This window comes from Mytilus californianus, unplaced genomic scaffold (genome assembly GCF_021869535.1).
Source record: "Mytilus californianus isolate M0D057914Y unplaced genomic scaffold, xbMytCali1.0.p SCAF_10, whole genome shotgun sequence".
In the NCBI taxonomy this organism is placed as follows: domain Eukaryota; kingdom Metazoa; phylum Mollusca; class Bivalvia; order Mytilida; family Mytilidae; genus Mytilus; species Mytilus californianus.
Window position 1 is genome coordinate 33,907,430 of NW_026262582.1, and position 26,627 is coordinate 33,934,056.

General features: G+C 31.1%; 1 protein-coding gene across 5 annotated transcripts in view; it reads left to right on the plus strand.

The window, feature by feature from the left end:
- LOC127717981 (transient receptor potential cation channel subfamily M member-like 2) overlaps positions 1 to 26,627 on the plus strand; it is a 77,579-nt gene that overhangs the window by 17,873 nt on the left and 33,079 nt on the right. For all 5 annotated transcript variants that reach the window (XM_052223854.1, XM_052223855.1, XM_052223852.1 and 2 more), the window contains exons 4-11: positions 4,005 to 4,074; positions 6,288 to 6,444; positions 9,651 to 9,775; positions 15,672 to 15,723; positions 17,275 to 17,443; positions 21,121 to 21,277; positions 23,734 to 23,815; positions 25,088 to 25,212. In XM_052223854.1, coding sequence (XP_052079814.1) covers positions 4,005 to 4,074; positions 6,288 to 6,444; positions 9,651 to 9,775; positions 15,672 to 15,723; positions 17,275 to 17,443; positions 21,121 to 21,277; positions 23,734 to 23,815; positions 25,088 to 25,212 — 937 coding nt within the window. The remainder of the gene's footprint in view (positions 1 to 4,004; positions 4,075 to 6,287; positions 6,445 to 9,650; positions 9,776 to 15,671; positions 15,724 to 17,274; positions 17,444 to 21,120; positions 21,278 to 23,733; positions 23,816 to 25,087; positions 25,213 to 26,627) is intronic.

Sequence of the window (26,627 nt, forward strand, 5' to 3'; positions counted from 1 at the left end):
TTTGATACCGAATGGATACTTATGCCTCTTAAAATAGATTATTTTTTCACTTTCCCTCATTTTGTTTAATCACATTTTTTTGGAGAATGATACATTGTTGTACATGAGAGGCGAAAGATACCAAAGGGACATAGTTGTTGTTAAACGTAAGAGGCAATCAACTATTGAAAGTGACTAATATTTTTACATGTTCGATATGATACATGTTGTTTCAAAATTAAAAGTTACGTTAATTAGACAAAAGTCCTCATTTATTCGATACACGACAATCCTACAGTATAGAGCGCACACAATGATACATATGTACGGTGAAAGAAACAAATGCAAATTAGAGGTTTTATAACGAGTGAGAATTTGATATCGCTTGATATCAACTTGAGTTTTTTAATTTCAATATGACAATAAACGAGCCTCCGGCGAGTTTGTTTTCTATACTATTAAATGAGAAGACCTCATGTTGTGTGTAAATAAACTCATCATAGATACCAGGATTTAAATTTTGTATTTACGCCAGACGCGCGTTTCGTCTACAAAAGACTCATCATTGACGCTCGAATCCCAAAAAGTACGAAGTTGAAGAGCATTGAGGACCAAAATTCCTAAACGTTTTGCCAAATACAGCTAAAGTAATATATTCCTTCCCCAATAATTTAATCATTATGCCTCTGTGTCCTATAGGTACCACGCATAGTCGCATTTGTCATCCTCGCTTATGATTATTCCGTTTTAATTATTTTGGGGAGGAAAACAAAAATAAAGGCGTCCGGATATTGTTTCTGTCATCGGACGGACTTTTAAGTCATAGACACCTTCTATCTTAATTTATTTATCACAATCATTTTTGCTCTTTCCATCAGAAAATCATGAGAACACCACAGTACACATTAAAAGAGTATATATAACTAACCAACTGTTCGTTTTACCAATGATTATTGCATTTTATTATTATGAAAATCAAACTGAGATCTGTTTTACGTAAATATACACAGTCTTTACTGAACACGATGAACAAGTACACTATTTATTAAATTTTATTGTTTTATCCTATATTTCAGAAAGACATTTCATAAAAATAAAGCAATAAATAAGGTTAATGAATGAAAATAAATTTAATATAGGATTGGTTTTATTCCTAAGTTTTATTTTGTTCACTTTGTATCTTATTTTCATAATTTGATCAACAATATCAAAATTTGCCAAATTCAATATTTTGTCCCGGTAAATTTATGAGACATTTCTCCAAAACTGTACATATCTAGTTATACAACTTTTTGCATATTTTCCTTAATTTAATAGCCTTCACAAAACGCTACAGATAAATTTATGGCTGCAATTCAGTTAAAGTGAACTATAACTGTTGAAACAACAAAAGTGCTTATGTATTTGTCAACCCGCAATTGATACAATCAGTTTGATACCGAATGGATACTTATGCCTCTTAAAATAAATTATTTTTTCACTTTCCATCATTTTGTTTAATCACATTTTTTTTTGGAGAATGATACATTGTTGTACATGAGAGGCGAAAGATACCAAAGGGACATACATGTTGTTAAACATAAGAAGCAATCAACTATTGAAAGTGACTAATATTTTTAAAAGTTCGATATGATACATGTTGTTTCAAAATTAAAAGTTACGTTTGTTAGACAAAAGTCCTCATTTATTCGATACACGACAATCATACAGTATAGAGCGCACACAATGATACATATGTACGGTGAAAGAAACAAATACAAATTAGAGGTTTTATAACGAGTGAGAATTTGATATCGCTTGATATCAACTCGAGTTTTTTAATTTCAATATGACAATAAACGAGCCTCCGGCGAGTTTGTTTTCTATACTATTAAATGAGAAGACCTCATGTTGTGTGTAAATAAACTCATCATAGATACCAGGATTTAAATTTGTATTTACGCCAGACGCCCGTTTCGTCTACAAAAGACTCATCATTGACGCTCGAATCCCAAAAAGTACGAAGTTGAAGAGCATTGAGGACCAAAATTCCTAAACGTTTTGCCAAATACAGCTAAAGTAATATATTCCTTCCCCAATAATTTGATCATTATGCCTCTGTGTCCTATAGGTACCACGCATAGTCGCATTTGTCATCCTCGCTTATGATTATTCCGTTTTGATCATTTTGGGAGGAAAACGAAAATAAAGGCGTCCGGATATTGTTTCCGTCATCGGACGGACTTTTAAGTCATAGACAAGCCTTCCGTTTAGGACTGTTTAAAATTACACAGAATTTTGGTAAATTTACAAACAACCCTTAATACCTAACTTGATTACATACAATATTTTGGGTACCTGAGCTACAGGAACCGGTATCAAACATTCCTTCGGTCACTGGAAGCGATAAAAATCCGATTTCTTGAGACCCCTGGAACCGGTATACAATCATGTTTTATTTAAGAAATAATTCATGCAAGCCATAGATTTGTTGAAAATTTTCACATGGCTTGGGTCGTTATATTGGAATTTTATTCCGAGCGTAAGCAAGGGATAAAATTAACAAATATAACGAACTAGGCCATGTGAAAATGAAAACAAATCTATGGAATGCATGAATTATTTTGATTCTAATATGGCAAAGTTTCCCACTGAAAACTCTGACGCCATTTTAGTAAAATATGGCGTTTTTGTTCATAAATCGCATTGTGACATCGTCGAATTATAGTGGTTGTGGTTTATTGAGTATTTTATTATGGCTCTATTCATATGATGTAATAAGCACCCCATATTAGAATTAATTTGCTTTCTTAAAAGTCAACACCTTATTAAGTTTGACGCCATTTCCAGAATTCATTAAAATATGACGGTTTTGAGCACAAATCGCATTGTTTATTGAGTATTTTATTATGGCTCTATTCATAATTCCAATCGTATTTGCAAATATCACATAATAATCTGATTTCATTAGTGGAATCCGTTTCGAATGACTGAAATTAAAAAGGTTAACATATCGATTATTCTGTCTTCTGCACAACGAAACAAAAAGCATGGAGACAAAGCAACTCGCCTCCTAAAAATTGTGCTCTCATGCTACTACAAGTAGTTGACTTTTGCATTGACATTCTTCAGATTTACATCCAATATTTGAAACTGGTGAAAAATTCAAAATGTTATATTGACATTAGTTCGTGTTTAAGACACTTTTTGGTACCTTTCCTGAACTTCTCCAGTCATAAAATCTTTTACAAAAATCATCTTACAACAGTTTGCATACTTTCAACCACGCTCTAAATGCCCGCGATTTCGCGGGTGTGTCCTAGATACTATTTAAATTAAATAACGAGAGTTGATATCAATCGATATCCAATTCTCACAAGTTGTTAAACCTATTTCTTTTATGGTCAACACTCTCGTTGTGTTAAATTAAATATTCCGCGAATAGTTGATCTAGTCTCTTGCACATTCAAGTATGACGTCATATGTTCTGCTCCGGTGTCAAACTTTAACATCGGACATTTTAAAACTTTTTGTACGCTTCAGAATGTTATAAATTTTGACAAAATGAAGATTTTTAGGTGAAAATTGTGATTGTTTTGTATAATTTTGAAGAAATCACATGTGTCCGTTGCCATGGACGAAATGCACATCGTCTTAACCTTTGAAAGTCATCAATGACCTACCGAATAGCCAATGGAAATATCGTAATATCGTCTCATAATGCCGGATAAGCCAATCAAATTAATTCAAATTTTCGTATCATTTTTTCGTATCACACTCCGTGCAGTGTGATACGATAATACCTTTTAATGCAAGAAATAGATAAGAAGCCACAACCATAAGAGAACTGGATTTAAACAGGGTTTTGAAGTATCCTATATCTTTTATATATTTTTGTACACCGTTTTACATGTGCATGTCATCTGTTGGGTGTTAATCTGTTTATCAATGAACTTTGTTGGAACATATTTGAACTCTTTTTTTGTAAATTTTGTACTATTGGCGTGTATGATTAAGCATAACAAAGACTTGTTTTCTTGTTTAAGGACAAGAAATGAGAAAAATTTTACCTCCAAGTCTAAAGACAATTTGAAGAGTGGAGCGAGATGTATTCTTGTATGTATTAATACAATATGTATATATATTATAATCGGATAAAATAAATATATGTAACTTTACAATATCAAACTCAACATCAAAATAAGAATTGTTTTACATGCATGATAAGCAGAGATTGTGACTATCAAAAACAACATTTAATTTACATCAAATGTTTCCCCTTTTTATTAAAAATACGGAATCGGCACAATTAATAAGTAGATTTAATATTAAAGGGTGGTTTGTATAGCAAAAAGGTTTGCCTGCATCAACCAACATTCGAGATATACATTGTTTCTCAAATTAGAAAAGGTAAGAATAATGACGTTATCACAATCGAGATGTTACAACGTAGACATTGACGCTTAGAAACAAGGGATTATATATAATTACTAAGTTGTCTTTGAATCAGTTGCAATAAAATAAAGCAAAAAAAAACTATCAAAATTACTAAGAATGTTAAACGTATCTTTTTAATGGTTTATAACATGCTGTATCTAACAAGTTCTAGTTGATGTGAGGGGTAAAGAAACATATTTTATATTTTCCTACACTAATTTGATATCTGAAATATTCATCCCACCATATTTGGAGGAATTATGTCCTTACATCTACAGTCGTATATATATAGCATTTAAATAGCAACAAAATAAGATTTACCATATTACTATAAACAAAACCTCAAACAAACCAAACTGTCTTTTGCACTAAAAGGAAAGAAAATGGTCATAATTTCTCGTCCAGTCTATCATGGACAGCCACACATTTTTAACAATATTACATAACTAAAACATTCTCTAATGTTTGAACAAAAAGAGAACAGTCCAGGTTTTTTGTTTTAATTTGCATATAAATAAAAATTAATTTCAAGGTAGAATCCTATGAAATTGAAATTTGTAAAAAACGAGTGTCTGGTTGTTATCAAAGGCATAGAGTTGAAAGTATTCCAATCTTCAATCTGCATTTTTATATACATTTCCATTTATTGGGGAAGATACTGTATTATCTTTCAAAAACAGTTGATGAAAATATTTATTGAAGTTTTGGACTTTTTTTATGAGATCTTTTGAGATGACCCAAGGGACACCTTTTTCATACGGAGTTCTTGTGTCCTTGACTACATCCTATTGACATCTTTACATCTGGATCGACGTGCTATCCAATTAATGTCTCTTATATATACTGAGAAAGTACATATATTCAGTATATTACGGAAATATAATCATATTCTTTTTCTTAAACGTTTTCGTTAGTTTGTTTATAATCAAAATCATATTCATACCCGTAGAAAAACAAATGTGTGAATAATCATTTACTATGCATCATCATTCCAAAGATAGACAACAATATGTTCACTGACATGTGACATTCGTATATCTCTGTTCGAAGATGACACGTTTGTTTGGGGAACATGTCTCCATTAAGCTTAATCGGCATTGTTTTTGATCGAAGATATTACTGAAATCGTATAAGTAAATAACACTTGAGACAGTTACTTTATATGAAATCGATTAAATGGGACTGGTGACGGGAAACGTGTAGTGTCGATTTAAGTTGTTTTGCTTCATAACGATGTCTCTGTTCATGACGTATAACAAAACTGTGAAAAACGATAATCACCATAAACCGGTGTTACTCACAGTAGGCAGTTACTGCTTCATTTTTGGTAACCGTTATGTTGCTTATGCAAGTCAAATCCCCTGATTAGTCGCATTCGGTAATGTCACAAGCGCGAAAATGGGGACGGGATTGAGGTTTTTACAAATTGATCACATCTGTTGTCATGAGTGTTTCGAACGAACAATTTGAAAAGGAATGAATTCAACTTCATCATCTGGAATCATTGCCGCGATTGAGGTATATAACATCATGCAATAAAGCAGATGGTATGTTGATACTGAGAAACGGAAAGTATTAATAGGTAAACTGAAATCATCATATTTCACCTAAATCTTTGGTGGAAGTCGTATTTCCGTGTTAATTGCAAGAACGAGATTTTAATATTAAGCAGACTTTATAGTTTTGGTGATTTCTGCAATGCCGAGTACATTGGGATACATGAGATGCAAGAACTTACTGAAAAGTGTGTTAATAAATGAGAGCACAACATCAATAGTTCTGTTATTTTGCAATCAATTTGAATTGGCAATGTATGTATTATTCTTTCTTTTGTAAAGGATTTTATATTTTGAATTATCATCAGGTCGGAAAACCTTTTTCTTTATTTTCAGTGTTCATTACTAGGTGAAAAAGCAGATAAAAAAATATGGGAAAAAGAAAAACCGGTAGCACTTCTATCTATAATAGGAGGATCAGACGAATATCTGCCTACTGAAACGATTAGAAATCAACTAAAAAGTGGTTTGCTTGCAATTATGAAAACAATAAGTAAGCTTGCATAATGTACATTGTCATTTTAATTGTTTGGTAATCATACAATTTGTTGACCCAATTTGTTTAAGTTTATGAGTTGATATCATTACAGATGACAGACACTACTATGCCCAAAAAGATAAAATACATGAAGCAAAACAGAGATTCTAAAACACAACACGAAAAAAAGACTAAAAAACATGCACCTTAAATTTAATTTTTTTTTTTTTTTTTTTTTTTGGATAATTGCAGTATACTGTCCTTTTATAAATAAAACAGGGCAAAGTTCTCACAAATGATGTTGTAAAATTAATAAGAATTGAAACATCAAATCAAAATCAATTCAGCGTTCTTTATACACAATAAAACGATCTTACGGAGTGTGACTTATCGTCGGAATTTTACTTCGATGGGCGTCTAGTGAAGCTGACAATTGATTATTCATCAGCTACGTGAATGAGGCCTGTTTTGGCTGTATTCATGATGCTTGATATTTATTGTAATATTCAATGCATTATTGACTGATCTCTTACTTTTCAACCTTCTCCTATAGGCCACAGTGTTATCGTCCGTCATCTATTATGGATTTTGTATGCCTCTTTCTTTTTTGTTCCCTTTTTCACAAAATATTATTTACAAGGGCCACTGTACCTAATGCTCTCAACATCGTTAAATATGTTGGAAACAATTTAGCCTGGTAAATAAAGAAGCTATTTACTCCGTTGGCAACTTTGGGATAACAATATAACTTGATACTTATTTCCATAATGTATGAATTTATAGGTGATCTACTGAGAGTCAAATAGTATACAATTTTATCGTTATAACATTTCCTCTGAAATTCCCTTGTATATCTTGGTTACACAAACTACAGCATGGACAACATATCAAGTCATTGGTCCATCTAGGCTTCAAGAGAATGTTTAACTTAATTAGTTTCCTGACTAATATTTAATGACGTCCTTTCAATTTTGGTAAGCATAGGCAAAATAATGAAAAAAAAAAACATTTTTTTGGGAGTGAAACAAATACTACGGATACTTTGGATACTTAGGGTTACTTTAAAATTGTATTGCATCTAGGTTTCTAGTATTGAATGTTCTATTCTCTACACTACATTTACACGAGGTATTGTTCAACAGAAATCCTCTCTTTTATCAAATGGACCAACGAGAATCTGAGAGAATAATTGTTTGCTGAAACTCTTGTTGGGTTGTACGCGTACTCTGCGATGGGAAGAAATTATATTCTTAATGTGCTTGCTCTAACATTGTTGAAATGATTTTAAATTATGCACATCGTATTGCATGCCTTATTCTACATCCTAATTTGTAAGAAACTGTTGTAATTTTGGCTCATGTAAGCAATGTAAGCGTGTTAGTTATTGAAGGGTTATTGATGTTGATGTTATTTGTTTCAGTAATATATTTGACTATGGAATATATTTTGACTTTAAGGTGCGTGGCTTGTTTTTCTATGTAGTTGTTAGCGTCCTCTAAATGCTCATATTTTGGCATTATATAGAGTCTGTTTTGCTGCCAATGACACATTTTAGTAGATCTGTAGAAATTGTTCTGGAAACTGCTTTTCTATTGGAAGGCATGATTTGTTCGCTGCGCTGACTTTCGGTGATTGCATGTGATTTTTGGACTGGTGCTTAGTTTCTACTATTTATTTTTTTTGTTGTTATGTGTGCCTACAGTCTTATTGCAGTACAGTGGATTTGTGGTATAGACAGGCGTGTTTAGTCTTGTGGTATTCCCTGTGTGCAATTCCCGAACCGGCGTTTCCTTAATTATCATTAAAGTTAAAAAGTCTTTAAAAAATGGTGTAGGTATTTGTTTTTTAAATCACATAGTCACGTTATGTTCTTTCTTTTTATACAAAATTATTTCTGACGTAATTCTAGTAGTTATTTGAAATATTCACATTCACAATTTTTTACATAAAACAGGTGTATAGATAAATTGGTATAATTTCTCGCGGGATCATTACATACATACTTGATGAATAATTGTAAATGATGATATCCAACTTTTGTCACTGCAATCATATGCATGAAACACATATGATTACATAAAAGATCAAGAGTTTAACATAAAGATTGGTCAATAGATGTTCTTGACAATAATGATACATCTCTTTATTCATATTTCAACTATAGACGGGTGTTAATAGAAGAAATATCAAGCTGATCTCAGACAGCAATTACATGTTACCGTGCGGCCATTTAATAAACAAAACAAATACCGTATAATAAGCTATAAAGGGTCATAGGAAGACAATGTTAAATGGTTCAAAAGAGAAAACCTACAGCTACAAAAAAGTAGGAAAACCGATAATAGAAAATAGCAAACAACGACAACCACTGGATTTCAGGCTTTTTGTTTGAGACAGGCACATAATGAATGTGTCGAGGTTAAATATATTTGTATGCGCTAAGAAAATCTCTCTTCAATGTATTGCCCAAGTTCTTAGTTAAAAAAATAAGAAAATGACGAATAGATAATGTTATTTTTTTTTAATACTAAGTAAACAATTAGAATTATTGGTCTTAATTGATATGTACTATGTACGTCATGTGTGTAATTACAGAATTAAACCAAGATTACTAAATATCGACCCACTTTGTACAAATCTTTTTAACATTAAGGCTTCGATTCACATATTATAACTCTTGGATGTAAACAAAAAGAGGTTGAAGATACAAAGGGGACATCCAAAACATACAAGTCGAAAAGAAACTATAATATCATGGAAAACTGAAAGACGACGAAAAGACAAAGAAATCAACGAAACATTTATGTACATAGAACACTAAAATTTGACCCGCAGGAACTCAAAACTTTGGGGGTCTCAAGTGCTCTGGAAGGGTTAGCAGATATTGTTGCATATGTGGCAACCGTCACAAACTTTCCTTCAATTTCTTAATAATAACAATAACTAATAACTGAGTCCGGTATCTTTGATGAGATTCTTTTATTGTCATTATTATCATTATAATGTTTATTATTATTATCATTCTTCTTCTTCTTCTTCTTCTTCTTCTTCTTCTTCTTCTTCTTCTTCTTCTTATTATTATTATTAGTAGTAGTATTGTTATCATTATTATTATTATCATTATTATCATTATTATTATTATTATTATTATTATTATTATTATTATTATTGTCATTATTATTATTATCATAATTACAATAAGTATTATTTTTATGTTTAAGATATTTGGATTATTACTGAAGGAAGCAAAACAGGTGTTGCGGTGATTGTTAAAGAAGTGATTCAGGGAAATATTGGGAAAAGCATACCTCATGTTTTTCATAGGGATTCTAGTATTACGCACGAGGTAAGAAAAAGCTGAATTAAACTTAATTGTTGGTCAATTCTAACAAACACATAGATTAGTGCAAAACAATGAAGGCAATAATATTGAGACATTTATCAACTTCTCTTTATCGTGTTATTTTCAAATGTAGAAATGTAGGATGGGACTTTTTATTGAATATTTTAAGGACACAATATAAAATGTTGGTGTGGTATGATTGTCAATGAGACAACTATCCACCGAAGTTCAAAAGGAGTGGATGTTATCAATTATAGGCAAACGTACACCCTTCAAAAATGAGAAAAACCCATTCCGTATAGTCGGCTATACAAAGCCCCGACATGCAAAATATGAAACAATTCAATTGCGAAAAATTAGCGGCCAGATGTATAACAAAAGAATGTAAGAAAATCAAATATGACAGACATGAACCAACGACAACTAGTTCTGAATCACAGGCGCCTGACTTGGGACATGCACAAAAAGAACGTAGCGGGGTAAAACCTGTTTGAGGGCACCAGCCCTCCCTAAACCTAGGACAGAGTTGTAACACTACAACATAAGAACAAACTATACAAATCAGTTGAAGAGGGCTAAACTCATTAGTTCGATGCAAATCAGCAAAAAAAACATCTAGCAGAAACAGACAGGACGTGGCATGGAATTAATACATCCCTTACTACAGGTCAGAAAACAACACGAGCCTGTGCAACGCCAGAATTTAGGTATTGACAGATTGCTATTATTAAAAGACAAAGCTATATCACAAGATCTCCGAGAAATTTGGACACATTTTCTTACAAAATCACTTTAAATACTTATAAGTTGGATATAAAGTTTACCCAAAACTAAGTTCTTTAACCGACAATATATGAAATAGAAAAAAAAATGTAGATGATCAGTTCTGACAAGAGCATGTTCAGTCCCTATTATTACTCGATACGTTAATCGTGTACAAAATCAAATATGAATTGTTTTCATATTTAATCAAACATCTGTGAAGTATAGTAAGGCATATTATCGGTTCTCCTTTGCGTGACCTAAAGTTATTTGAATTTATTTTCAGCTAATTTTAGAGCTAACGATATGTTTAAGAGTCAAATCTGCGTTTTACGTTTCTTTAAAGAGATCGATGTTTAATGCTTTTCAGAGAGAAAAATAATTTCTTCAAAGTGATTAACCATTTAAAAAATACCAGTCAAGACTTTTAAATATGGTTTATTTAGATTACTGAAAATATATAAACACGAAAGACAGAAGCTAGGGCAGAACGTCCATAAATTTGCAGCTCACGTTAGTCGAATGAAATCTTTTTAAGTATTATATCTATTTCATTTGTAAGTTAAGTTTCAGCCTTTATTCCTGGTCTTTTTCTTCAAATTTTTCAATAACTTATCTTATTTATTAATGTCTACGGTCCAAACATATCAAAATACGAATAGGTCAGAAAAACATCAAAGATACCAGGCTAATAATTTGCTACGCAATACGCCCGTTTCGTCTACTATATTAACCAGAAGTGCTCGAATAATACAGTTGGATAACGAAGTTGAAGATAAATGCAAGCCAAATATTCCGAAAAGTTGTGCCAAATACGAGTAAGGCCATTTATGTCATTGGGTAGACAAACCTTAGTTTATGCAATTCAGCAAACAAAGTGATGACTAATTGGCCAGCGATCTCTCCGTAACAAAACGTTTATCAGTAGTGGAATTAACCCAGTTGTTGTAAAAACTTAACATGCTTATGATTTATTAAGTCAGATGTGCATTTCTTCTTTATAAGAATATCAGTGGCGTTCGAATAAAAACAAATGGAAGTCTAAATCAACATTACGTTGAAGATCATTGCAGGTCGATTATTTTGAAAGTGGTGTCACATAAGACTACAACGATCTATTTAAACCAGGCCATTGTCGCGTCGTAGTTAGTTCGAGATTTTCCGACAAATTTATATTTGCACCGCTTTTAATTCGTAAAAATGCGGTATTTTTCATCTACGGTCTCTGTCTTATGAATCAAGTGTCTTTTAAAATATAAAGGTAGTGCTTTTCCGAATCTGCTCTTATCGTCAAAATGGTGAAAATCCAACTACCGCACACATTATTCCTTACAGTTTACCTTCCTATGTATTCATTTGTCGCTATCCTAGAGATCATAAAACACCATGTTAAACGATAGTGGAATGATTCATTCCCCAGTGATCTGCTTATTCTCCTGAACTCTAGAGGAGGCTCCCCAGAAAATAAAATCAGGCTCAAAACTAAATATAGCATTTATTTAATATCTTGAACGGATGTTAATCTAGTCCCTTCTTACCTTTTTGCTATGCCTTTATCTGAGATGATTGTTTGAATTTGAATGAACGTAATCTATGAATAAAAGGTAAACTATTAAAGCATTAACACAATGTATCTTAAACGTATACTTATTCTATAACTTCGTCTGGAAGTTTTTTTGTACCCGTAAAAATTCGTATTACAACGGTGGTATCACATTCGATCGTATTATTGAAATTGCTCGTAAAATAACAAGCAATCAATATGAACTTACTGATCTTTTGAGTAGATTTAGTCTCAAAGGTTATCGATTTAACGTAGTGGTGACATCATTTAATATCGTCTTGATTTCATCCCCATAGCCAGTACTAGTACAACAATTTGATCTGAACAGCACAGATTTTCAACCCCTGGAATAGAATATCGAAGCTGTATTTTACAAAATTTTTCGGAATTTTGAGTCCTCAATGTGTTTCAACTTCGTACTTTATTTTGCCTTTTTATCTTTTAGATTCAAGCGTCATTAGTTTGTCTTTTATAGACGAAACGCGAGTCTAGCGAACACAATTGTAATCTTGTTATCTATGATAATGATATTTATAACGGCGTTTTCAGTAAAATACGCTGCAGTAAACATAGTATAGTTCAGACAATTCGTTTGGAGTCAATTAAGATCTATTTAGTCTATGTTCAGACTGTTCAGTACAGTACTTGCAACCTTAGGCGTTACTGTTTGACGTGAACTTGACTGATCGGTGAATGATCGGTGACGGATGTTTGACTGATCGATGACTGATCGGTGATCGATGACCCATAGAATCCGTCAGATACGTCAAATATGCTATGTGAGAGTTACCGTGACAACGGTCAGCGATCGATCAGTAAATTAATTGTATGCACGGATCGGACGGATACGTATATAATTAAAATTCTTATGTAAAACGAACTCCACAGTATTTACAGTTGAATTCAATTATTTCTCTATTTTAATGGAAATTATTTACCTCCTATGGCTTTTTGTACTTTTTATGGTTCAGGATTGGTTGTTTTTTTATAAAATCAAAATAATATCTGAGAAAATATACTTAAATGTTGTTTGCATTGATTAAAATAACCAATTTTTCTTTTATTCTTTTGATGAAAAAATATGCAATATTATTTGTAACTAGTTATTTTAAAGTCCTCCAATAAGATTTTGTTTTTTTGTGAGAATTTTGATAATGTAAGGAGAATAGTACTTAAACTTTTGTTTTGTGTTGAATACGAATGCAATAATTTCTTTATTTTGACATAAATTATGAACCGTCATTTGATTTAGGTACTTTTTGTACATCATGATTGGTTGTTTTTCATAAAATATGCTGAATTTCAGGGAAAAGATACTAAATTTTTGTTCACTTTGCTTTAAAATGCAAATATTTCTTCTTTTATATCAGAAAAAATGCAATGTCAATTGCAATCAGTCATCATAAATGCCTTTAGATAAGTAATTTTGTATAAAATGTGAATCATTGAGGATAAATATGCATAAACCTTTGTTTTTGTTAGATAAGAATGCAATAATTTCTTTATTTTGATAGAAATTATGAACCGTCATTTGATTTTGGTTCTTTTTGTACATCAGGATTGGTTGTTTTTCATAAAATATGCTGAAATTACCAATTTCTCTTGTTTTGTTAAAAAATAATGCAATGCTATTTGTAACTAATTATTTCAAAGGCTTCAAGATTAATTTTTTTATTAAAATTTTAATATTGTAAGTAGAATAAGGCTTAAACTTTTTTTTGGTGTTGAAAATGAATGTAATAATATCTTCATTTTGATAGAAATAATGAATCACCATTTGATTTCAGTACTTTTTGTACATCAGGATTGGTTGCATTTCATAAAATATGTTGAATTTAAGGGATCAGATACTAAATTTGATATTCGCATTGCATAAAAATACAAATATTTCTTCTTTTATATCAGAAATAGTGCAATGCAATTGCTATCAGTCATTATAAATGCCTTTAGATAAGTAATTTTTAATAAAATGTGAATAAAGAAGGATAGATATGCATAAACTTTTGTTTCTGCTGAAATAGAATGCAATAATTCCTTTATTTGAATGGAAATTATTGACCGTCATTCGATTTTTATACTTTTTATATATTAGGATTGATTATTTTTTATTAAATTAAAAGACGTTCAGAAAAAATATACTATAATGTTGTTCTCGTTGTTTAAAATTACCAATATTTTTAATTTTTAAGAGAATTTGCAGCATTTTTATTTTTATTTGTGATTTGTTATTTTAATGGCCTCGAGATAAGTTCGTTTAAAGAATTTTAAGATTATAAGGATAAAATACTTAAAAATATTTAAAAATAATACATCGAAATTTGCCATAAATGATCATTTCATTTTATTTTCAAGAGCATTTTCGGAAAATAATAAAATCACTGAAAATCGCGATCAACACCGTTTTAGAAATGTCCGGGTTTGAAAAAATATAACCTAAATTAAAACGAAAATGGCAATTCTTTAATAGTAATATTTAAATTTAGTTTTATATGCATATTTCTTTTCTTTTTAAATTCTTAAAACTGTGCTAAATAATTAATAAAAAAAAGTTGTTGATCATTTGTACTTGAATGTTTCGTATTTTCAATGTCGCCATTTTAATTAAATGAAACGAAACTAAAATTTCGTAATTTGTATTTGTTTATCATGTGACGTAGTAGAGTTCAATCCGTCAGAAAAGTCGATCGGTCCTATCCGTCCGATCCGTCCGATCAGTCAAATACTTTTACTATAAGTCTGACGGATTGGTGACGTGAGTTTGACGCGAAGTTGACTGATCGGTGACTGATCGATGACCGCTGATTGATCGCTAAAACAGTAACGCCTAAAGTTGCAAGTACTGTAGTTGTTATTTCTTTACACATCAACATCAAACTGAACTGTCTCTAAAGCTACTGAACAGTACTGATTGTTGCCTGCAATGGAACAATCGGAACATTACTGAATATACCGCTGTGGATAAATCTAAAAATTGACTGAAAGATTGAACATGGCTTGATTATTTATTTGTCAGACTTTTCAGATGATGTTAAGATCAAAATATACGTGTCAGACTAAAATATATTTAATAGTGCAGGAGATTTTAGTCAAGTTGTTGCCGTTTGTTGCCATTTGACATTCCCGTTATTTATGGATGTAATTAGCCTACCAGGTCGTAACCTTTCTATTTTGAATTGTTTTCACGTTTTGTTATCCCGGGGCATTTATGCCTTACTTTGTATGGGTTTTGCGTATTATTGAAATCGGTTTGGTGACTTGTCGTTATGTAATGATTGTAAATTATTATTTTGTTGTGGATAAATGACTCATTGGAATCAAACCACCAGTCCGTCTGTCAAGCTCAGATCACTCTTTGTGGTTCCATGGCACTACTCTTACATGCAACGCTTCAAAAATATAGTTTGGTATAGGATTATATTAACACGATGATGGTACACACAAGCAAAGTAAATATAACTCAACGGAAGTTTTTTTTTCCATTTACAGGTTTTGCTATTAGAAACATTAGACACTAAAAGATAGTATTTTCATAAACATATTTTTTATTAAGATATTAAGTTCAACTCTTTGCAGGATCGAAACACAGGGCAAGCAGAAACAACAAGCGTTGAAGATTGCATTTTAGGTTAGTCAATATTTTTTATTAATATTAGGGCAGAATGAACATTTTTAGACTAGTACTATTCAATCCTTGTATCGATAAAATGAATAACACGCAGCAGTAATTAAGACCAATAATTGTAGCACAGTATCATTTATGCAAACACGTAACAAATAGAGTTAATATTAGTGTAAGTTTAACACAGTGTATATCCTTATTTCACTTGATGTCAATGATATTTTGAAAATAAAAACATTTTAATTAGTGTTGACTTCGATTACCTAACGTCAGAGTAAGCTTTTTGAATGATGAAACTACTTTCCACTTGGTAATTTTGCTGCAGGAACTTTGCAGTTTATTTTCAGAATACAGCATTATGATCGTCGATTTGTTTTTCTCATGAGTTTTTTTTTTTTAAGTCTTTTAAATCTAACAAATCAAATATATACTGTAATAGTCTAGGTTTATTGAAAAAAAGTCGTATACAAAGCTTTCAACTAACTCAAAAACCTTTATTTTATCAAAATCCTAAGAAATTTACTGTATCAAAAAATTGTCCTAGCGTTCCCTCATTCGTCGACAGCTTTTCCGTATGCACTGACCTTTATCTTTTGTTTAAAATTCCGGTTATCACACAATACAAAGGCGAAGGGAATAGCCGTTATAACAAGTAAGTAAATATTATTGGAATATTGTATCAATCAACTCTGGAAGATATCTGAATTATCTAACAACTGTTATAACAAAGTTTGATAAACAAATTGGAAAGCATAGAAAGTATTAGATAAACACCAATTAAACATTGTTAAATCATCTTGCCTAATTTTCGCATGCTCTGTGCTTCTGTGTTGATTTTTAATTCCTGTCACGATTTGTTGAACTTCAGCAACAAACCTCAAAATTTGATTAGCAGCCATAGTTTTCGATCAAAAATTACAGAATGAAATATCGATTGTCAATTACACGAAATTGATTTGGAATACATGTTAAAAAAGTGCTAATAAGACTTAGTCTAGACTTAGTCTAGTTTAATTTTTGCGATGTTGGTTTGCCCTGCGACGTATGGTTTTTGATTTCCTCGTGTTATATCTCTCCTTTCTTATAAACATGTATTTTAAAAACCTTTTCGTTAAGTGTTACCTTATAAATGTGTTTTGTTCAAATCATTACGTTTGAACAACAACAACTACTGAGTAAAGAAGAACAATTATGATAAAGTGAATTGTATAGACAACTGCATTTAGCATCATATATTTAAAAGCTCATCAAAGATAAAAATATTGTTTTTAAAATGAGACTTATTTTACCGAAATTGACAGAATAAAGCCAGTTAGTAATTTTTGAAATACTAAGAATTTTCGACCCCTGGAATAATCATCTTATCTGAAATTGATATAACCTTTTGAAATTTTGGGTTCTTAATGCTCTTCAATTTTTTTGGCCTGTTTAACGTTTTATTCGATTCTACCATCACTGATGAGTTACTTGTAAACAAAACGCGCGTCTTACGTATACAATTTAAAGCCTATTATCTATAATTAGTTTATTTTGCATACAATTTTTTTTTAACAATAGATCACATCAAGATTCCATTAATAATGATTATTGTTGGAGGCGAACAAGACTCATTCGAGATTGCAATGAGTAACTTAGAGAAGAAAGTTCCTGTTTTAGTAATTGATGGATCTGGAAGTGCGGCAGACTTTATCTCTAAGGGGTACAGAATGAGCACGCATAAAAAAAGGTTAGTGTTATCATAATGATTTATCAATCATTGTTTTTCTTTGTTATCACACACTTCACATTTTTAAAAGATAATATATTTCTTTTGTCTGTATGCACAACTCTCTGTTACTAGTTTTGTATAACATATACAAAAAGATGGATGCATGATTGCCAATAAGACTATAATCAACCAAAGTTAAATATACGTGGATACGATCAACTGTAGGTCATTATACGATCTTTATCAATGACCAAAGCACATGCTGTAAAGTCGGTAATAAGATAAGACTCATAGGAGAAAAACATGTCTAATTGATGACAAGAAATACAGAAAAATAAAAAAACATATATCCCCCACCGACAACCACTTGATAACAAATTCCTGATTTGGAATAGGTCCAATTCCTCCCTGACTAAGCTATCAATCGGTACAAATCCAACATATGCAGTGAAGCACGTTAAGAAACGCTTTTAGATAGGCATGACCCTGTAGAGTGCCAAAACATGCGTACATATTAATAACAGGATGTAAGACAATACTTCGTCATTACCGTATAGGAATAAAAATATATAGGAATGTTTTATTATTTTCAATTACAAAATCAATGTTAGTACTAATAATGTCTACTACAGTATTATATTTATTAGAGAGGCGAAAGATACCAATGGGACATTCAAACTCATAAGTAGAAAATTAACTGATAACGCAAACATTCTATTCGGAATAGTGTTAAGTTGTTCACCTTTTCACCTTTTTTTAGACTTATACAACAATGTCAATTAATTTCTGACATTAACCTTATGGTGCAGCTTGTTTGATTTTGATATTAGTAATGACACGAAAAATAATGACAATAAAAATAACATTAACATTAAGAACAATAATGATTATATCAATGACAATAATAGTTATTATTATAATATGATAATAATAGTACTGTATGATAAACAAAACAAAATATCTATGAATAGTACATAACCCCCCAAAAGAGAATTTGTTTGTTAAACAGCCGTGTTTACAAAGTGCAACCTATACTAACGTTTATTCAAATTGGAAAATTGAAAAACTCCTGTTTTAACAACAATACTTATTTATCAGAATCATAGGCTTAAAGAATCACTGTGAGTACTCTCACTTTTCTTTAACAATACATTTAATACCCCACCCCTGTTTCATTTTTTAAGAATTTGAAAAACAAGACTTTAGTTATTATCAGCTTACCTTATGTGCATGCTTCCTTACATGAACTGCTTAGAACCTGTAGGAAATTACTCTGATAACAAATTGAAAGCATTTCAAAATGCTAAAATTATAAAGTATAATAGTTAATCATTCCAACATATATTCTGCCTCTTTCCCAGGTCCACATCTTACTGTATGCCCAGTTATCTATAAAAGGTCACAATTTCTGCCACAAATGGTCAGGTTAGAAATATTGTCACGATTATATCATCTATAACCATATATTTAACATAATTTGGTTAAGTATATGAACTAGAACATGTAGAAGGGTTTAAACAAAGCCATATTTGCAAAAGTTGTATGTATGAAGTTACGGGTTCGATATAAAAATTCATTAAAAGTTTATAGAACTGACTGCTAAAATCTGTTCAAAGCAAGGTTATTGTTTTAAATAATAAAATCATAGCCTTTACAGGTTAAAGTATGTTTTTTATGACCAAAGGGTTATGAATATTTGTCTGTTGATTTTTTTTTTGTTTGCCATTAAGGCCTCAAATTTGCTAAATTATTCTGCTGTTTCAGTGAATACGGAATTTTTAGTATATTTCTTGAATAGAGCACCTAATTGTTAGTTTTATATATATATACATTGTCTTATTAAAGCGCAACCTGATATAACATATTAATACAAATATGAAACATATTTTATAATGTCAGCCAGCCTTCATAGGCTTATGATGCACTACACTTCTAAAGTTCTAAAGTTTTATAGAGATATTTTTGTATCTCTAGCTTGTTTTTGTCGCGGTCACAAGAAAGTACAGCCAGGTGTTACGGCTTAGTTATTGGTTTTCGAAAGGACAAAACAAAAACCAACAACAATCTTCATTAAGGATCTATGAGATTCACAGACTTCGAAGAGTAAATAAAAGCTCTTCTTAACAATTCAAAATACATATATGCATACATGTATGTTTTGAATTTATTTGCATACTTGGCTTTGATTAAACTATGCATAATATAAACTGTTTATTTATGCTGAGTTATCATATCTAAGGCCCAGAATTTCTAAATCTATATAAAATATTTATGAAACGTTATATTTGGGTTAATTTTATTAAAATATCCGAAGATAAACCACATTTGGTGATATTCTACATGTTCTCCTTTTTCACCCAACATAGGTTGTACTTCTGAAAATATAGACAATGGAATCTCCCGTAGGAACTCCTTTTACGGCTAATTCTGTGCAACTTTTACTATGAAGATTCGTAAAAAAAATGTATCCTAGAATGAAAAGTTCATATGCACTACACTGTTTTCAAAGGTCAAAACATAGGACTGTGCGGCATATTTTCTACATTTATATACCTCGAACCTCTAAGAGTTTAAACTTTAAAAAAAATATGTACTATCCCTTCCTTGACTTCAGAATTACATTTGGCCACTATCCATGAGCATTCATACTGGTAAAATTCCCAAGATATGTCTCTATAATGTGATCATATCTGGGAACCAGTAGGTAAACAAAACAAAATATCTATGAATATTATATATCTCCCCAAAAGAGGCGTGGTTTGTAAAACAGCTGTATTTACAAAGTGCAACCTATAAGTCTATTAAATAATTAGTGAGTCATGGTTCAGTCTTTTAGTCAATTTGTAGACTTTTTCTACTGTGGAAAATTCAGTTTTTTTCCGACAATTACAGGTTTTAGGTTGAAATTGACAATATTCTGACATTGAGGTGACCAATGATTTGTTCGTACTACTTAATCATGTAAATGGAGAAACAACATATATAAACTTTAAAACTTTAATTTAAACCGACCAATCATTCCAAGTCAGCGCTCTACCACGCTACTAATGCAGTAACAATAAAGGGAACAAGAATAATTCATAATAAAACTATATAATGCAGATAAATCGGTTTCCGTAAGGATGAAAATTCATATATATAAAAGTAAGGAGATGTGGTATGATTCCCAATGAGACAACTATCCAACAAAGTTATATGTTCGAGGAGCTTCTGTACAGTTTCAATTTTTATTGTCATTTTAGATTGTAGTTTTTGGGATATATTAACAAAGGAGAAGAAACTAGTAACTTTATTTGAAACCGCAAAACAATCAATAAGTCATCGTTCTAGATTATTGGCAAAATGAGGCTAATGATGTTCGTAAATATTTTTTTTTGTATTCCGGTTGCTGGCTTGTTGACGTAAGCCCAATATCTTCTTTATTCAAACATGTAAAAACTTGCATATTTTTGGGAATCTCGAGAGCTCGTTACTGTAGCCAATTTAGTTTTATTTTTAAATCCTGGGAAATTATATGCATATGAATTAAGGTCTTTTAAAGGAACAGAAAAAAGAGATTATTTGCCGGAAAAGGAAATTAGAAAAGAAGAGTATTTCTGAGGGATTTTTTTTTTTATTGATTTTAAAACAGTGCATTGAATTAAATTGATCTAACAGATTATTAGTTTATACTTTGTCTTTTTGTATATTCACAGTGAAGAAAAGACCTTGTTCTATGATACATTCAAATCTGAAATGACAGATGCAGCAAAAAGCATATTTACTTCCAATGATGAACAGAATACTTCTGACTCAAGTTGTGAGATTCTGGCAGAACAACTGCATAATGGATTGGAGATAAATCGGAAATGTGTACGCATTCTTTTTTTCAAGAATGTCCGCGACAACAAAACGTATCTTTTTATTGGCAATAATTTTGCATTTATCTTCTTTTTCCTGAGATAGGGACTTTGCATGAAATAACCTTGTTATCACTTGAACGAATGATAAGCCTTTACAATTAGACCGTTAGTTGATTTTACTTTATGTGCAACCAGACGAGTTGATTCATTTTGTAAGTTCAGAACGTAAATTTAGTTTTATGTTTTTTTTTATCTATTAATATTTTCTTTTGAAACAAGTAAAATAACAAATATACCGAACTCCAAGAAAAATTCAAAACGAAAAGTCCTTTATCAAATGGCAAATTTAAAAGCTCAAACTCATCAAACGAATTGAAAACAACTTTTATATTCCTAACTTGGTACAGGCATTTCCTTATGTCGAAAATGGTGGATTAAACCTGGTCTTATAGCTAGCGAAACCTCTCACTTGTATGACAGTCGATTAGAATTGCATTATATTGACAACAATATGTGAGCAAAAAAAAAGATATAAAAGGTAAAAATGCCAAAAAAAGGGGTAGAATGTTCTGTGATAATTATTCTAAATTTTGGCATAGAATTAGAGAATTATCTTTGGAAAATAAATCCATTTCATTATAGTTCTGACATCTGTTACCTTAGCTGTATTTGGCAAAACATTTCGGGATTTCGGTCATTAATGATCTTCAACTTCGTACATTATTTGGCAATTTTAAGATTCTTGATTTGAGCATCATTTATGAGTCTTTTGTAGTCAGAACGCGCGTCATGCGAACATAATTTAATTTCTTGTATCTATGATGAGTTTATTGATAATGTTATACATTTGTGCAGTCAATCAAAGATATCATGAATATGTTGACATGAGTTGAAGAACCGTAGCTCAATTGTTTTCTGAATTCTAAACGGGCTTTAAAAAAGGAAATATTGATTTACAATCCAAAGTTTGTGGTTTGCTTTGAATACAATGCCATATTTAGTCTTTTTAATGATATAAGAATTGTTCTTGGATTCCATGTTACAGATTTATACTAGAATACCATTTTTTAACTTATCCGTTCAGAAATTAAGAAATGAATAAGAAGCTAAGGTTTTGAGTATTTTTTTGTTAGCTTTGCTAATGACGGTAAATCCAGGAAAGCGTTTTGGACGCACATAAGTTATCAAGTGTTATTAACATTTGTTGTATGTTAAGCATTGACTATCATAAAATATAAGCCAAGGTGGAACACTTGCTATATCAAACATAATCTTAAAATAAACATTATCTTTTTACCAAAAGATATATAAATATTCATTCATGTAGAGCCCAATATCATATCTTTCAATGCACGTATGCATTTCATTTAAACAAGAAATATGAACCCGCAGCATTCCTTTTCTTAGCTGATGTCAATGTTCATGTTTTCATCTGTAACGTTTGAAGTTTTGAATATGCCTTAAATAAGAAAACAAAAGTTCTTTGATTTGGACATTGCCGGGGTCTGTCTTTAATTGTTTTGCAATCATATCAAACTAAAGTTCACATGCCTGCTATACAGAATATATTTGAAATATGTGTTGAACATCTTTGAATTTACTGATTAATAGAAAAGAGATAAAGGTTTATGAACCTGCCAGAATGACATGTTCAATCTAAATAAATCTATGCCCCAAATTTATGTACTTGACCTATTACAAATAGTATCTAAGGAACCAACGTGATCGCACAAAGTTGGCCAATTAATAATGCATTGAGGTGAAGGTCGATTACACCTTAAGCCTTTCAGACGGCCGTGTAGAACTTACAGTCATTCCCTACACCAAAAATAATGTACATATTGCTTACAATATCTGAAAACAAACCTTACCACGAAAACTGTTATCACTCATCCATTAAATGAGGGCAACATAGGTGTACCAATAGACCTTTCAGTTACTGTATTACCAAATATCGATGACCTTTTTACTCTAAAAATATTGAAAACCTTAAGTAAAATAACTACTCGTATAGTTTACCGTCTGAAAAATAAACATTAACGCAAAATAATGAGGCATCTGATGGTTCATCAATTTGCATTGCATTCGCTGAAGAGATAAAATATCGATATAAATAGTATCAAATAACATAAACGATACCAATTTTACTGCACCAGATGCGCATTTCGACAATATGTCTCTTCAGTGATGTCCGATGTTAAAATAATTGAAAACACAAAACATGAAATAGTTATTAAAGAGCTCATAAAACCAAAAGGGGCAAAAAGTATAGTCAAAGCCGGGAAAAGAATCAGAGTTTTGCATGAGATAAATTCCTAAATTTTCAATATTTTTTTAAATTTTGTAAATACCAGTATCGAAGTACGGATTCTCTGCTTGTGATACCCTCCGGAAATTGACTCTCTTGTAAATATGTGATTATATTTTCAACAGAAAAATGTAAAGTTTAGATCATTTTTTTTACAGATTTATGTGCATTCGGTAAACGATACCACATACACATTAGAGAGGACTATCCAAGATATATTATTCCAGCTATTTTGTGAAGGTTAGATTATTTTTTTTTTTATTTTGCGTACTTCTTTATACACAGGGAGAAATATACATTTTTAAAGCATTTGTTGTCGATTAGAAATGCCCCCAAACCGTCAACATGTTTGACTTTCATTTAAAACAACATAAAAGTTCAATAATCATCACAATGAAATCAGTATCTACATCTTTTCAAATCCCAATACATTGTTAACATATAAGGTCTAATTTGTGGAACTCTGAACATATTAATTTGACATCTCTATGATCTTCTGTAGGTTTTAGTGTTTAATATATGACAATTTTCGAAATTGTAAGATGAATGATCTTGGTTGATGTTGAAGGTATCAACCGCTTTCACAAACTTTATTCATGCTCATTTATCGACTACATTTAAAGTGAACATGCGATTCCCAAGTGTTTTTCTTTTTTGAAATAAATAAGTTTTTTTATAAATATTTCGAACCAATTGAAATTGTAAATAAGATTAAAAAAAAATACACTACAGTCTTTCTTATATAGAAAGATGATTAATACAAGTGATTTGTCATTTCTCATAACATATGAGCTGCGTCGGATAGAACTCGATCTTATTGAAATAAATTTCAATTCATCTGTTAACATATTTTGGGTTGAAAAAATCTCTATACAAAGTCTGTAATTGTTTGAAAATTGAGTTGATATATAAGAACCTTTCAAAACAGAGAAAAATTCATCTTTTATTTCGTATTTGAATGTTCCAAAATCTATCAAAGTCTTATACACGTACATCTACCCGCGTACTTGCATAAGGTCGATCTCTATCCGACGCAGCTATAGAGAACCATGTATTTTTGAAATCAACGTAATGTAAGCAATTACTTGGCACGGAAGTGACTTTGATTTGACTGTAATTGGCTTTTAATCTCCCTTGATTATGAAACAAGTGCCTTAACCATTGTATTTTGGAACTGAATGTGAGTGAAGCTATCTTTTAACACCAGAAATACTATTTTTGTTATCCAAATGTTCTTATCTTTGGTGAATTTCGCCGGAAAGACCTTCAATTGCGCTTTGAAAGATTGGTTTTTAATTCTTTTTTACTATTGTTAAAGTAAATGTAGAAAGATGATATTGCATTTCTGCAGTCAGGCAGCATATCACATGAAAGGATTAGTTATAGAAATTTTACTTAATTAATCATAAGACACTAAACTGTCTCATTCGCACTTATTGGTGATAATTGACGGGTGAATTTGAATTTTCTTGGATACATCGTATATAGTATAAAACAAACTGACTATTTCAGACACGAAAAATTCTCTACAGCTACAAAGAAGCATACTGCGTTTTGTAAATTTATGGAACAGACCTGATATTGCAGAGAAAGAAATATTTAATTTAGAAAACAGAAAAGTGTTAAAGATTTTACAGGTAAACATTTCAATATAACCTTTTTTAATTCCTATCCATAAGACAGGATCTTTAACTCAAGATCACCCCAGCTTGTGATGTGGTTCGTTTTTTTTCTGTGTTTACGTTGCTATATATGTTTACGTTGCTATATATTGTTTTGAAGACTGTTCATGGTCGTTTTTTTTCGTATTTTGGCAGGAGTTTTATGTTTTCTTTTCGATTAATAAGCTTTGAATTTTCCTGTAGTTTGGGTGGATCACGGATGATTCAATTTTGATAGTTTAACTTCATGAACATTAAATGGGTTACCTTTACGTCATAGATTTAAGTATAATTTTGCATACAACTTTGGCACGTTGAACTATAACTGAAAATCAAACAAATGTATGCCTTTTTTTTTCTATGAAATATATCTGATTGAATTCTTTCAAAATAGACGAACATGGGTATATGAAGCACGTAAAATTGCCGAAAAGCGTTATAAGATTTGTCTTACAATCATCAAATCACCAATTTCGAAACATTAGATTTTTCTTTTAAAAAATTATATATTGTTGGTCCAAAAAATCAAAGATATAAAATAAGCATATGTTCACCGACTTCGTTTTAGTATATTAACCAATCTGTTAGCTAGTATGTACAGAAAAACGTTAAAATATATAGAAATATGTATAAATACCCTGCCATATCCGGTCTGTGTTTTCGTCAGATGCTTTTCTGTTTTGTATCGATCTGATAAGTTAAGCCCTTTTCAACTGATTTGTATAGTTTGATCGTATGTTGTACTGTTACGCCACTGTCCAGGGTTGGTGGAGGGTTGGCGCCTTCAAACATGTTTAACCCCGCCACATTTTTTATGTGCCTGCCAAAGTCAGTAGCATGTAGTTCAGTGGTTTTCGTGGTTTTGTTATAAATTATATTTTTGTCAATTGAATTGCTTCATATTTTTCATGTCGGGACCTTTGATAACTGACTATAACTTATACGGTATGAGTTTTTATCATTGTTGAAGGCCGTACAATTGCCTGTAATTGCTACATACACTTGAACTTTGATGGATAGTTGTCTCATTGCCAATCATGCCACATCTCCTTATTTTCATAATCATCACATACATTGCATTTATTCAGGTGGTGATAGAAACCTGAATAAAAATAAGATATCTGAAATCTGGATTCATAAGTCACAACAATACATAAGATTATTTACACTGACTGATGCCGAATCTCTAGAGATACATTAAAATTCTATCGTGATTATCATTTGCTTGCTAACACCAAAAAATAATATATCTGAACACCCCATTGTCATACTATATACTTCAAGAATTGGTACCCATAAGTAGAAACAAAATGTGTAACTCTTATTTATAACAGAATGTTAAGGATTTAGTATAAAAAGAAGGATTGACAAGACCGTTACCCACGATAGGA